Source organism: Nyctereutes procyonoides, unplaced genomic scaffold (genome assembly GCF_905146905.1).
Source record: "Nyctereutes procyonoides isolate TBG_1078 unplaced genomic scaffold, NYPRO_anot_genome, whole genome shotgun sequence".
NCBI lineage: Eukaryota > Metazoa > Chordata > Mammalia > Carnivora > Canidae > Nyctereutes > Nyctereutes procyonoides.
In genome coordinates, this window is record NW_026575135.1 from 33,959,509 (window position 1) to 33,972,890 (window position 13,382).

Sequence of the window (13,382 nt, forward strand, 5' to 3'; positions counted from 1 at the left end):
AGAAATTTCATTTAAAAAATGTATAAGTTAATTATTTTTACTTTCTGGCAAAGATGAGGAAAGCCTTATTTAGGAAATACTAATATCCTACCTTTGAGAATGCAATCTAGGTGAGGGAAAAGAGGACAGTGATGTTTATTTTGAGCTATTATCCAAATGTCACATGAATTTTTCTCATTGGCAGATGATTCAAAGTTCCCTATGTCTTTTAAGCCTTCATATAGCAGTACACCATTCCTAGAAATCCCATCTAACATTGAAGTTATGAATTCAGAAAAGGTGTTCTAAGAAACTATATGTATAGGACACGGTAAGACCCTCAAGAGGAAGAAAACATGATGTAGCTGGCGTGGTGACTTTACCTCAGGCATTGGATTACCTGGGACAATACTATCCTATCATGACCTTGCATGATGGTACAAAGTGTATAATGATATTATATATTAGGAAGCCCTCTGCAACACACTTCATGTACATAAATTCAACACTTATAGAGAGCAGCTAGAAATGGGCCAAGCATTATTAATACAACTACTAATGAGGCGCAATCCCTGCCTTTTGGAAGTTTTCACATAGAGTCATTATAAGACAATAAAGTACAATAATGTTAGAAATCACCCATGGGGAGCCTGCTTCTCCCTCTGCCTATGTCTCTGCCTCTCTCTCTGTGTCTTTCATGAATAAACAAATAAAATATTTTTATAGATAGATGATAGATAGATAGATAGAGAAATGAGTCAGGAAAGGGTAGAGATACAATTCAAGAGTGAGGTAGGTACTGATAAGCAAAAGCACAGATGTGAGGGAATAGCATGGTTCTCTGTGCGGAAACAAAAGCAAGTCAGTGTACTGCTGAATACACAGTTCATAAATTAGTAAGTCCAGAGAAAACTGGGGAAATAGGTAGAAAGTATATCATGAAGAAAGCCTAGCATAACAAACTAGATTTTATCGTCTAGCGAAGGGATCTTCCAACTATTTCAGAAGCCACACTGTTGTTTGCCAGTAGAGAGCTACCATAAGATATCAACATGTGAGTTCTATAGAAAGAGCTAAAAGGTTAGAGGGCAGTCCCCATGCTCAGCCCACACTATGCAAGTGCAACTGGAAAACCACAATTGTGTTAATTTAAGTAAGGGAGTGATACAACAAGATTTACTCTCTTGATAAAACACCCTGATGGATGTTTAGAGAATCATTCTGAGCAGGACAGGATTGAAGGCAGAGATGCCAGTTAGGAACAGGTGGCAAAAGCCACAGCAACTGATGAGAATTCGAGTCGGCGTCATGACACTAAGAATGGAAGAAGGAGGGTAGTTCTAAGGACCATCAGAACATCCTCGCCAAGCTAAACTAAGGCCAGGTGTGGCGGTATTACTTGATCCCAACTGGCAGGATTCCAAAGAAGAGAAAACTCAACTGATGAATTTCCAGGGAGAAGAAGCTATCTTTTCCATGCATTGTGTAGTAGTTTACCAAATATTTCTAATCAACTTTCCTAACTAACCAATACTTAAAGTTCTTTAATAATAACTTTCCTCATGCAATATTTCAACCATCAATTAAGTCCAGTAGGCTTTTTTTTCCTCTCTTAAAAAGAAAACAAAACTATATCTTGACCTAAAATATTTCTTTTCTTCAAGAGAAAACAATGTAAAGTAGTTTAAAAAAAAGAAAAAAAGCTCTAAAATGAGCATACCCCATCTCCCTCATTCATTTTACTTTACCTTTTTGGGCATTGCTGGAAAAAAGCTGTCAGTTGCTGCAGAAGTACTGGCCAGCAATCAGGTCTGTGTTCAAGCATTGTGATCAAAGGCTGAGGATGGTTTCTGAAAAGCACAGAGTCACATTGGAAGCGGTCATTAAGGACTACAAATTCTCAATATCCAAATAAAGCAACAAGAGCCAGTGCTAACTACAAACAGTATAACTGCCATAAAACTATCCTTTGTTGCAGAGTTAAGTCATTAGCACTAATATTTTTTTCCTTTATCTACCTGTTTTGCAGAAAAGAGAATCAACTCTAGGTCTTAGGGATCCAAACTTGAGCACGAAATCTGCAACTTTGGCCAAGCTTTTGGATCCATCATTCATATCCATACCCTTCATTTCTTCATTCCTAGAAGTCTTGGGCTGCCTCCTCCTCCTCCTCTTTTTCCAAACCTGGAAGATTCTATTTCCTTTAACTCTGCCCCAACTTGTAAGCACTCTTTCCTTCTCCGTTCCTACTTACACCCATTCTTCTCAGTGTATGGGTCCATTCCCCCAACATATTTAAAATAACGAGAAAAAAAAAAAAAAAAACATTTCTCCCATCTCAAAATAAACCCTCCAAACTGAAAATCCTAAAAACTTCTATTGAACAAGAATGAGAATTTTTATTTGGGCTACATCTATTAAGATACCTAAAGAGATTACAAAACATAAGATCTGAAATCTGCAGGATTCTCAAATAATGAGGTTTAAAAAGGGGGGGGGGGGGGAATCACAAACACAAGTTATTTCAAATAGTTCAAAAAGCCTAATAGAAAATAGTAAATCCATTAGCTTTTTAAACTCTGAAGTACTGTACAAAGCTTTTAGCTATTACTGATGCGGCTTTTTCCCCAAAAAAATATTTTAATAAAATGATTATTTCTTTTTTTACATAAAAGGAATCATATACATAAAATTCCTTAATCTCAAATTTTAACCCTACAATGTATCTCTATTAATAGTTTTTAAAAAATAAGATCAAGCCATCAATTAAACTCAAATGACTTTTTTTAACTGCCTTTTCGGTGATCCTCAAAATGTGATGGCCTTAAATTCAATAGCAATATCACCTGGGAACGTCAGAAATGCAAATGGATTCACAGGCCCCAGCCCAAACAATTCTGATGCCCTGCTATAAAGCAGTGTTTCTCAACCCTGGTTGCATGTTAGATTCCTCTGTGGAGCTCTTTTAAAAATACCAATACCCAGGCCTCAATTTTATTGGGGTTGCTAGGAGAGGAGCACGAGCATTAGTAATTTCTAAAAACTCTTCCAGCAATTCTAATGTGTTGCGAGAGTTGAGAACCACTACCAGGAAAAAAACCCAGAAGAGGGAAGAAGAGTCAGGAAGTTTTCAGAATTTCTTGCTCTCTTAAATAGAAAACTATGGCAGATCCATCACATGGAAACTCTCATGTTAAGCACCTCTCTGACACTACTACACAGTTTCCACGTATTATAACACCATCTCTTGATTTTTCTCCTCAAGCTCACCTAATCTATCATGCACTAACGTCACCTGCTGGCAGGCTCCCATTTGTTAAAGCATTGGCTATTTCTGACTGATCAGATTACTGCCATTGCTAAAGGATCACTCCAACGTTTTCTGCCAACACTTAAAAATCCTGTTAAAATCATATTTCCAATTCAAAACTCTTTGGCACTTAAACCTATCTAGAATTGCTTCTACTCTAGTTGCCACAGATATTAATAAACAAATGTTACAAATCGTGACAGTCTCCCAGGAATGTCACATCAGGCAAACTTCTAAGATTGAGAGTGTAGTAGGTCCTGTTCAAGTAAACATGAATAAAATGAAAGAACGGCACCTGCAATTATTTTAGGAAAGAGGTTTGTTTCTGCCAAGCACGATATTGAAATGAGGAGCATCACATATGACCATCTATTAATCCTCCACCTAATGGTGGCATTTAGGACTATTTAAGAAGAAAATCCAACAAGTTAACACATTATTATATATTATCACACATTGTGTGTGATCACAAGGCATTTAAGTGACTTTCCATACTCTTCCCTTATAAGTCATCCCTTCCTCCTTCTTGCTCCTCATCCCCCCAAAAAACTCAAGTATCTATCTATTACATTGGTGGAGTGTTTTTTTTTTCTATCTACTATTTAAAAGTTTTGTCCAAATTTTTAAATCAAGTCAACAGAAATAAAAGGTAGTAATTATAAAGGAGGATCAGAAATGATGCACATAGGGTGAGAAATGAGAAAAATATGCAGCCAAGAAAACTTTATCAAGCTAGGAGTCATTCAAAATAGAGAGATAAAAAGCTCCCAGGACAAATAGAAACTAAAAAAATTGTGATCACAAGGTAGCCCTACAGGATATATTGAAAGGGTTCCTTTATGCAAAAAGAGAACCCAAAAATAACACAGAAAGGAATAGAAACAATATACAGAAACAGTAACTTTAGGTAATACAATGGCACTAAATTCATATCTTCTGATACTTACTCTGAATGTAAATGGGCTAAATGCCCAAATCAAAAGACACAGGTTATCAGAATGGATAAAAAAGCAAGACCCATCGATATCCTGTCTGCAAGACACTCATTTTAGACTCAAAGACACCTACAGATTGAAAGTGAGGGGGTGGGAATCCATTTATCATTCTAATGGACATCAAAAGAAAGCTGGGGTGGCAATCCTTGTATCAGACAAATTAGATTTTAACCAAAGACTGTAATAAGAGATGAAGGACACTATATCATAATTAAAGGGTCTATCCAACAGGAAGATCTAACTATTGTAAATATGCCCCTAATACGGGAATAGCCAGTTATATAAACCAATTAATAACAAAATAAAAGAAACACATTGATAATAATACAATAGTAGGGGACTTTAATAACCCACTTATTGCAATAGACAGATCAACCTAAGCAGACCACCAGGAAAACAAGGGCTTTGTATGACACACTGGACCAGATGGACTTCTCAGATAAATTCAGAACATTACATCCTAAACAACAGAATACACATTCTTCACGAGTGCACATGGAACATTCTCCAGAATAGATCATATACTGGGTCACAAATTAGGCCTTAACTGATACCAAAAGATTGCGATAATTTTCTGCATATTTTCAAACCACAATTATTTGAAACTGGAACTCAATCATAAGAGGAAATTTGAAAAGAGCTCAAATATATGGAGGATAAAGAGCACCCAACTAAAGAATGACTGGGTCAACCAAGAAATTAAAGAAGAACTCAAATTCATAGAAACAAATGAAAATCAAAACACAACAGTTCAAAACCTTTGGGATGCAGTAAAAGTAGTCTAAAGAGGTAAGTATATAGCAATACAAGCCTTTCTCAAGAAACAAGAAAGGTCTCAAATACACAGCCTAACCTTACACCTAAAGGAGCTGGAGAAAGAAGAGCAAATAAAGCCTAAATCTAGCAAGAAGAGAAATTATAAAGATTAGAGAAGAAATCAATGAAATAGAAACCAAAGAACAGAGGAGATCAATGAAACTAAGAATTAGTTCTCTGAAAGAATTAGTAAGATTGATAAACCCCTAGCCAGACTTATCAAAAAGAAAAGAGAAAGGACTCAAATAAATAAAATCATGAATGAAAGAGGAGAGGTCACAACCAAAAAGGAAGAAATACAAACAATTATAAGAATATGTTATAAGCAACTAAATGCCAACAAAGTAGGCAACCTAGAAGAAATGGATGCATTCCTAGACACATATAAACTACCAAAACTGAAACAGGAAGAAATAGAAAACCTGAACAGACCCATAACCAGCAAGGAAATTGAAACACTAATCAAAAATCTCCCAAGAAGGGAGAAGAAATGTGTGGGAAATATCAGAAAGGGAGACAGAACATAAAGACTCCTAACTCTGGGAAATGAACTAGGGTGGTGGAAGGGGAGGAGGGCGGGGGGTGGGGGTGAATGGGTGATGGGCACTTGACGGGATGAGCACTGGATGTTATTCTGTATGTTGGTAAATTGAACACCAATAAAAATTAATTTATTAAAAAAAAAATCTCCCAAGAAGGGTGCTGGATGACTCAGTCAGTTAAGTCTCTGCCTTCGGCTCAGGTCATGATGCCAGGGTCTTAGGATTAAGTACCACATCTGGCTCCCTGCTCAGTGGGGAGTCTGCTTCTCCCTCTACCAACCCCACCCCCCACCCCCGACCTTGTGCTGACTGCCATTATCTCTGACTCTCTAAGTAAATAAAATCTTTTTAAAAAGAAAGAAAGAGGGATCCCGGGGTGGCACAGCGGTTTAGCGCCTGCCTTTGGCCCAGGGCGCGATCCTGGAGACCCAGGATCGAATCCCACGTCGGGCTCCCGGTGCATGGAGCCTGCTTCTCCCTCTGCCTATGTCTCTGCCTCTCTCTCTGTGTGTGACTATCATAAATAAATAAAAATTAAAAAAAAGAAAGAAAGAAAGAAAGAAAGAAAGAAAGAAAGAAAGAAAGAAAGAAAGAAAGAAAGAAAGAAAGAAAGAAGAAATCTCCCAGCAAGAGTTCACAGCCAGAGGGCCTCCTAGGAGAATTCTAGCAAACATTTAAAAAAGGATTAATAGCAAACACTTAAAAAAGGATTAATACCTATTCTTAGGAAGCTGTTTCAAAAAATAGAAATGGAAGGAAAACATCCAAACTCTTTCTATGAGGCCAACATTACCTTGACATCAAAGCCAGATAAAGACTCCACCAAAAAGGAGAATTATAGACCAAGATCCCTGATGAACATAGATACCAAAATTCCCACCAAGATATTGCCCAATTGGATCCAACAACACATTAAAACGATTATTCACCATGACCAATGAGATTTATTCCTGGGCTGCAAGGGTAAGTTCAATATCTGCAAATCAATCATTGTGATACACTACACTAATAAAAGAAAGGACTAAACCATATGATCCTCTCTTTAGATACAGAAAAAGCATTTGACAAAGTACAGCATCCTTTCTTGATTAAAATTCTTCTCAGTTTAGGAATATAGGGAATATATCTTGATATCATAAAAGCCATATAAGAAAAGCCCACAGTGAATATCATTCTCAATGGGGAAAAACCAAGAGCTTTTCCCCTAAGGACACAGGAGGGATGTCCACTGCTATTCAACATAGTACTAGAAGTCCTAGCCTCAAGCAATCAGACCACAAAAAGAAACAAAAGGAATCTTAATTGGCAAAGAAGTCAAACTCTCTCTCTTTGCAGATGACATGATACTGTATATAGAAAACTCAAAAGACTCCACCCCAAGATTGCTAGAACTCATACAGCAATTCAGCAATGTGGCAAGATATAAAATCAATACACAGAATTCAGTTGCATTTCTGTACACTGACAATGAGACAGAAAGAAGAGAAATTAAGCAATCAATCCCATTTACAATTGCACCCAAAACCATAATACATCTAGGAATAAACCAAGAGGCAAAGGATCCGTACTCTAAAAACTATATAACACTCATGAAAGAAATTGAGGAAGACATAATGAAATGGAAAAACATTTCATGATCATGGACTGGAAGAACAAATATTGTTAAAATGTCTATGCTACCTAAAGCAATCTATACATTCAGTGCAACCCCTATCAAAACACCATCAACTTTTTTCACAGAGCTGGAACAAATAATCCTAAAATTTGTATGATACCAGAGGAGACCCTTAATAGCCAAAAGAATGTTGAAGAAGAAAACCAAAGCTGGTGGCATCGGAATTCCAGATTTCAAGCTGTATTACAAAGCTGTAATCATCAAGACAGTATGATATTGAAACAAAAACAGACATAGATCAAAGGAAAAGAAGAGAGAACCCACAAATGACCCTAAACTTTATGGTCAACTTATCTTCGACAAAGCAGGAAAGACTATCCAATGGAAAAAGGGTAATCTTTTCAGAAAATAGTGTTGGGAAAATTGGACAGCCACATGCAGAAGAATGAAATGACCATTTTCTTATACCATACACAAAAATAGACTCAAAATGGATGAAAGACCTAAATGTGAGACAGGAATCCATCAAAATCATAGAGGAACCTAGGTAGCAAACTTCTTTGACCGCAGCCACAGCAACTTCTTGCTAGACACATCTCCAAAGGCAAGGGACACAAAGGCAAAAATGAACTATTGGGACTTCATGAAGATAAAAAGCTTTTGTGCAGCAAAGGAAACAGTAGACAGAACCAAAAGACAACCAACAGAATGGAAGAAGGTATTTGCAAATGTCTTATCAGATAAAGGGCTAGTATCCAAAATCTGTAAATAACTTAACAAACTCAACACCCAAAGAATAATTCACTCAAACAGAACATAAAGATTCCTAACTCTGGGAAACGAACTAGGGGTGGTGGAAGGGGAGGAGGGCGGGGGGTGGGGGTGAATGGGTGATGGGCACTGAGGGGGGCACTTGATGGGATGAGCACTGGGTGTTATTCTGTATGTTGGTAAATTGAACACCAATAAAAAATAAATTTATTAAAAAAAATAAATAAAACTGAAAAATAAAAAAAATAAAAAAAAGAATAATTCACTCAAGAAATGGGCAGAAGACATGAACAGACATTTCTCCAAGAAAGACATACAAATGGCCAACACACACATGAAAAAAGGCTCCACATCTCTTGGCATCAGGGAAATACAAATCAAAGCCACAATGAGGTAACACCTCACACAGGTCAGAATGGCTAAAATTAACAAGTCAGGAAATGACAGATGTTGGCAAGAACACAGAGAAAGGGGAACCCTCTTACACAGTCGGGAATCCAAGCTGGTGCAGCCAATCTGGCAAACAATATAGAGGTTCCTCAAAAAGTTTAAAATAGAGCTACCCTACAACCCAGCAATTGCATTACTGGGTATTTACCCCAAAGATACAAATGAAGTGATCTGGGGATCCCTGAGTGGCTCAGCGGTTTAGCGTCTGCTTTCGGCCCAGGGCATGATCCTGGAGTCCTGGGATCAAGTCCCACATCGGGCTCCCTGCATGGAGCCTGCTTCTCCCTCTGCCTGTGTCTCTGCCTCTCTCTCTCTGTGTCTCTCGTGAGTAAATAAATAAAATCTTTAAAAAAAACAAACAAACAAATGAAGTGATCTGAAGGGGCACCTGTACCCCCAGTGTTTATAGCAGCAATGTCCACAATAGCCAAACCATGGAAAGAGTCCAGAATGGATAAAGATGTGGTATATATATGTATATATACACACACATACACACAAACACATACACACACACACACACACACACACACACACACACACACACACTGGAATATTATCCATAAAAAAAATCTTGCCATTTGCAATGATGTGGATGGAACTACAGAGTATTATGTTAAGTGAAGTAAGTAAATTAGAGAAAGACTATTATCATATCTCACTCATATGTGGAATTTAAGAAATAAAATAGAGGATCATAGGGGAAGAGAGGAAAAATAAAACAAGAGGAAATCAGAGAGGGAGACAAACTATAAAAGACTCTTAATCATAAGAAACAAACTGAGGGTTGCTGGAAGGGAGGCGGGTGAGGGATGGGGTAACTGGGTAACAGGCATTAAGGAGAGCACATGATATAATGAGCACTGGATGTGATATAAGATTGATGAATCACCTCTGAAACGAGTAATACATTATTTGTTAATTAATTGAATTTAAATAAAATAAAATTTTAAAAAAGAAATGATGCACATATAGCCAACTATTATAATTTAGCTTCTACTTCATTGGGATTGTGGGAACAACTCTAACTTTGTTGCATGAAGCTAAAGGCCTGTTTTCCTAGCCATTGGATTCAGGAAACTCTATTTATTATCTTTCCTTTTATTTTTTTTTAATTTTATGATAGTCACAGAGAGAGAGACAGAGAAAGAGAGAGAGAGAGAGAGAGAGAGAGAGAGAGAGAAAGAGGCAGAGACATAGGCAGAGTGAGAAGCAGGCTCCATGCACCGAGAGCCCGACGTGGGATTCGATCCCGGGTCTCCAGGATCGTGCCCTGAGCCAAAGGCAGGCGCCAAACCGCTGCGCCACCCAGGGATCCCAGGAAACTCTATTTATTATCTTAAACTTAGACACTAAAAATGAGACGAAGTATAATATAGAATAGGGACTATCCAGATTAATTACTGATTTAGACATCTGGATAATTAACTTTTCCGAAGAATTGATTATGTCAGATCTAAACACAAATATTGCAGAGAATAATATACAATATTGATTCCAAGAAGCTCTCTTGAGGAAGAAGGGAAGTCCAAAATAAGAACACTCTTTCCAATGATTAACATTTGATTATAATATTATACTATTTCAACTGAATACAACTAACCTGAAATCAATTATAACTGCCAAAATGTTGTTTTAATACTTTGAGCATAATGAAGCCAAGAGCTAAATTCTCCCTTGTGAATCATCAAATTGGTGTGTGAATACAAATATAGGAAGCTTAATGCTCAATAGAATGAACGCATTTTGTAATTCAATATACTTTATGGTGCAACTTCCCTGCATGAAGTTTGCTCCATCTTTGCACTACTGCTACTTGGGGTCAGATAATTCTTTTGAGGGTTGTCCAACACACCAAAGGACATTTAGCGGCATTCCTGGCCTCTACCCACAAGATGGTAATAACACTCAATATAATTATGACATTCAAAAATGTCTCCAGACATTACCAAATGTCCCCAGGGGAGGGGGGGCGGGGGGGGGGGACAAAACTGCCCCTGGTTAAGAACCACTGCACTATGTAAAATGACAGGCACTTATGAGAAGCACAATACTGATTAAGCCATGGTACAATCCCAGAGCTATTAAAAAAAAGATTACGATTCCACCTTCATCCTTCTTTACACTGAACGAAAAACAATCAATCATACTCAAAAGTTCAAGTTCCTTATGGACATATAGTCATCAAATGTTAACATTAGGTGTATAAGAGTGAAACAATACAGTAGAAACTCAGACATTTTAAATGGAAAACTATTCCCTACAAAATATAGAATCGTGTTCCAAAATAAACAGTATTTAATAATATATACACTGGGGCAGCCCAGGTGGCTCAGCGGTTTAGCGCCGCCTTCAGCCCAGGTCGTGATCCTGGAGACCCGGGATTGAGTCCCACGTCGGGCTCCCTGTGTGGAGCCTGCTTCTCCCTCTGCCTGTGTCTCTGCCTCTCTCTCTCAATCTTCTCTGTGTGTTCTCATGAATAAATAAATAAAATCTTTAAATATATATACACACACTGATTTGGGTATGACAGAAAATAGTTATTTTCCTACTTAAAATATTATAATTAGAGCACTTAAAATGTCATAAGGTTAAGTATCATTCACTCTTGATGCATTCAAAGATTAACATATTTATGGATTATTCAAGATTTCTCTTTTCTTTCTTCCTCTCATTCACTGCTTGTTGGCCATTCCACTTCTTTCAAGTACATCCAACTGAGAAAGGTCAAGATAAATGGAAGGACCCACAGTTTAAACGAGTCACCTCTGTTCTTCATTAGAAGCACTGTTGACCAAAAAAAGAATGTGGCACAAAAGAACCCCAAGCAAAAGCCTGATCATGCCTTAAAATTTCACTCATCCCCAAACCTGCTCCTCAAGTTATGGAGAGTAAGTTGACTGTTAACACTTTATGCAAAACGATAGACGGGTTGACCATCCAATCAACCTGTTCACTTATAAAATTAATAGCGGCCAACTGTAAGCTACACAAGTTTGGGAACACGCACAACCAAGGAACGCCATCATCATTATTTCTATAAGCAATGTCTACCTAGCATCATAGGAATCCCTTACTGTCAGGCGGTCACAATCCTATCTCGGAAAAAAAACACAAGTGGAGAGGAGAGGGAAAACAGTGAAAGGAAAGCAATGAACTAAAATAAAGGGGTCAAGAGTTCGAAATTTACATTCTGGCTCTGCAACAAACCTGTGATCTCAGGCAAGAGCATTAACCTCTCTTGGGCAAAGTCTCTTCATCTGTAAAATGAGGACATCAGACTAAGTATCTTCCAGTGCAAAAGGGATACAACTCCAGCCACCCATTAGAGCCCTAACCTTCATACTCCTCCAGACTAGAGGTAGGGACCAAACCCTGTGAAGGCAGAAAAAGCACAGAAGGCTCTCAACTCTGTAATTGTATGCCAAGCTTACATGGCTCTATGGCCAACATATAATAAAATCTAAGCCTCACAAAGGACTCTCCTATTTTTAATCTCAAAGAGAGAAATCCTACCGCATTTTTTTTTAATTTCACGAAGAAGTACTGCGTCCAGGATGAGCACAATTTTTTTAAGTCACAATTTCCCAACTCCTGAGACATCCAATAGATTCTGCTTTCCTCTTAAAAACAAACCATGAGAGACTCCTAACTCTGGGAAACAAAGAAAGGATTGCAGAAGGGGAGAAGGGATGGGGGATGGGGTGACTGGGTGATGGGCAAGAAGGAGGGCACTTGATGGGATGAGCACTGGGTGTTATACTATATGTTGGAAAATTGAATTTAAATTTAAAAAATAATAAAAATAAAAATAATTTTAAAAAGAGAATAGCACTGTTTCTAAAGATTAAAATCAATATAAACCAGGTGACCTGGTCAGCCTTTGTTGGCCACTGGTGCCTCTTATCTATGCCTCACTGTGTGGTTTTTGTTTCTGCCATAGATAAACTAATTTGTCCTACATTCTTTGGCACCATCCCATTTCATGATTTATAAGTGCTTCAACCACCATACCATTAAGTAAAGCATTTAACATAGTACCTAGCACATAGAATGCTCCATTAATGGGGTACCATTCTGATTGTCAGGCAGGCAGTTTGGTATCTTAAACCAGAGTACAAGCTGCCTGGAAGCTGGATCTGTCTTACTCGTGTGAGGTTTCCCTTTCAGTGGCAGGGCACAGCTACAAAAATTGTTAACTCATACACACGCTGTCCCCAAAGCACCTTCTTAAACTCTTTCACTGGATCGTGAAAAACCAACTTAACACTGTGCTTCTAGTACCTGGTTTCAAAGTCCACATTGTTCAGGGCACAGAGGAGGCATGCAGAGCTGGTATCTAACGCTTGGGTCCTCCCCAGCCTTTAATAATATTGGCAACACCACTGCGCAGTACGCTTATCTTACAGAATGGAATGGGGGGGAGGAGTGAATGATAAATTCACGGTTCCACTAGACTAGCACAGAGGCAACAACAGAATAAGGTATGCAACTAGATTCACCTTTCCAAGTATAAATACATCAATCTTCATGGAAAAGAGGAAGTAAAAAAAAAAATTAGTCTTGCGGTAGGCAAAGCAAAAAGCAAAAGTTATTTGTAACCTTTAGGTCACCTCAACCTTTCTGCTCCATCTCTGAATACAGGAAAGCTAGGATTTGATTTACATCATAAATTCAGCGATAGACACAGATTGCCTTTTCTGTGTGAGGAAACAATGCCTACAGTCACCATGCATTTTCATGTATGCAGCTGTGACCCTAGTGCTTTCAGAAGCATAGCATAGCACTTACTACATCAAATATGCATTTTAAAAGCATTTCTCTACCTGCTCTGAATTTTGATTCGAAAGTGCTGGTTGGAAGCCAAAAAGGGATTAAAAAAAAAAAAAAAAACGCGGTGCAGA

At 38.0% G+C, this 13,382-nt stretch overlaps 1 protein-coding gene across 2 annotated transcripts in view; it reads right to left on the reverse strand.

The window, feature by feature from the left end:
• Positions 1 to 13,382, reverse strand: part of FOCAD (focadhesin) — a 312,624-nt gene that overhangs the window by 231,171 nt on the left and 68,071 nt on the right. For both annotated transcript variants that reach the window (XM_055301666.1, XM_055301665.1), the window contains exon 6: positions 1,728 to 1,829. In XM_055301666.1, the coding sequence (XP_055157641.1) occupies positions 1,728 to 1,829 (102 nt within the window). The remainder of the gene's footprint in view (positions 1 to 1,727; positions 1,830 to 13,382) is intronic.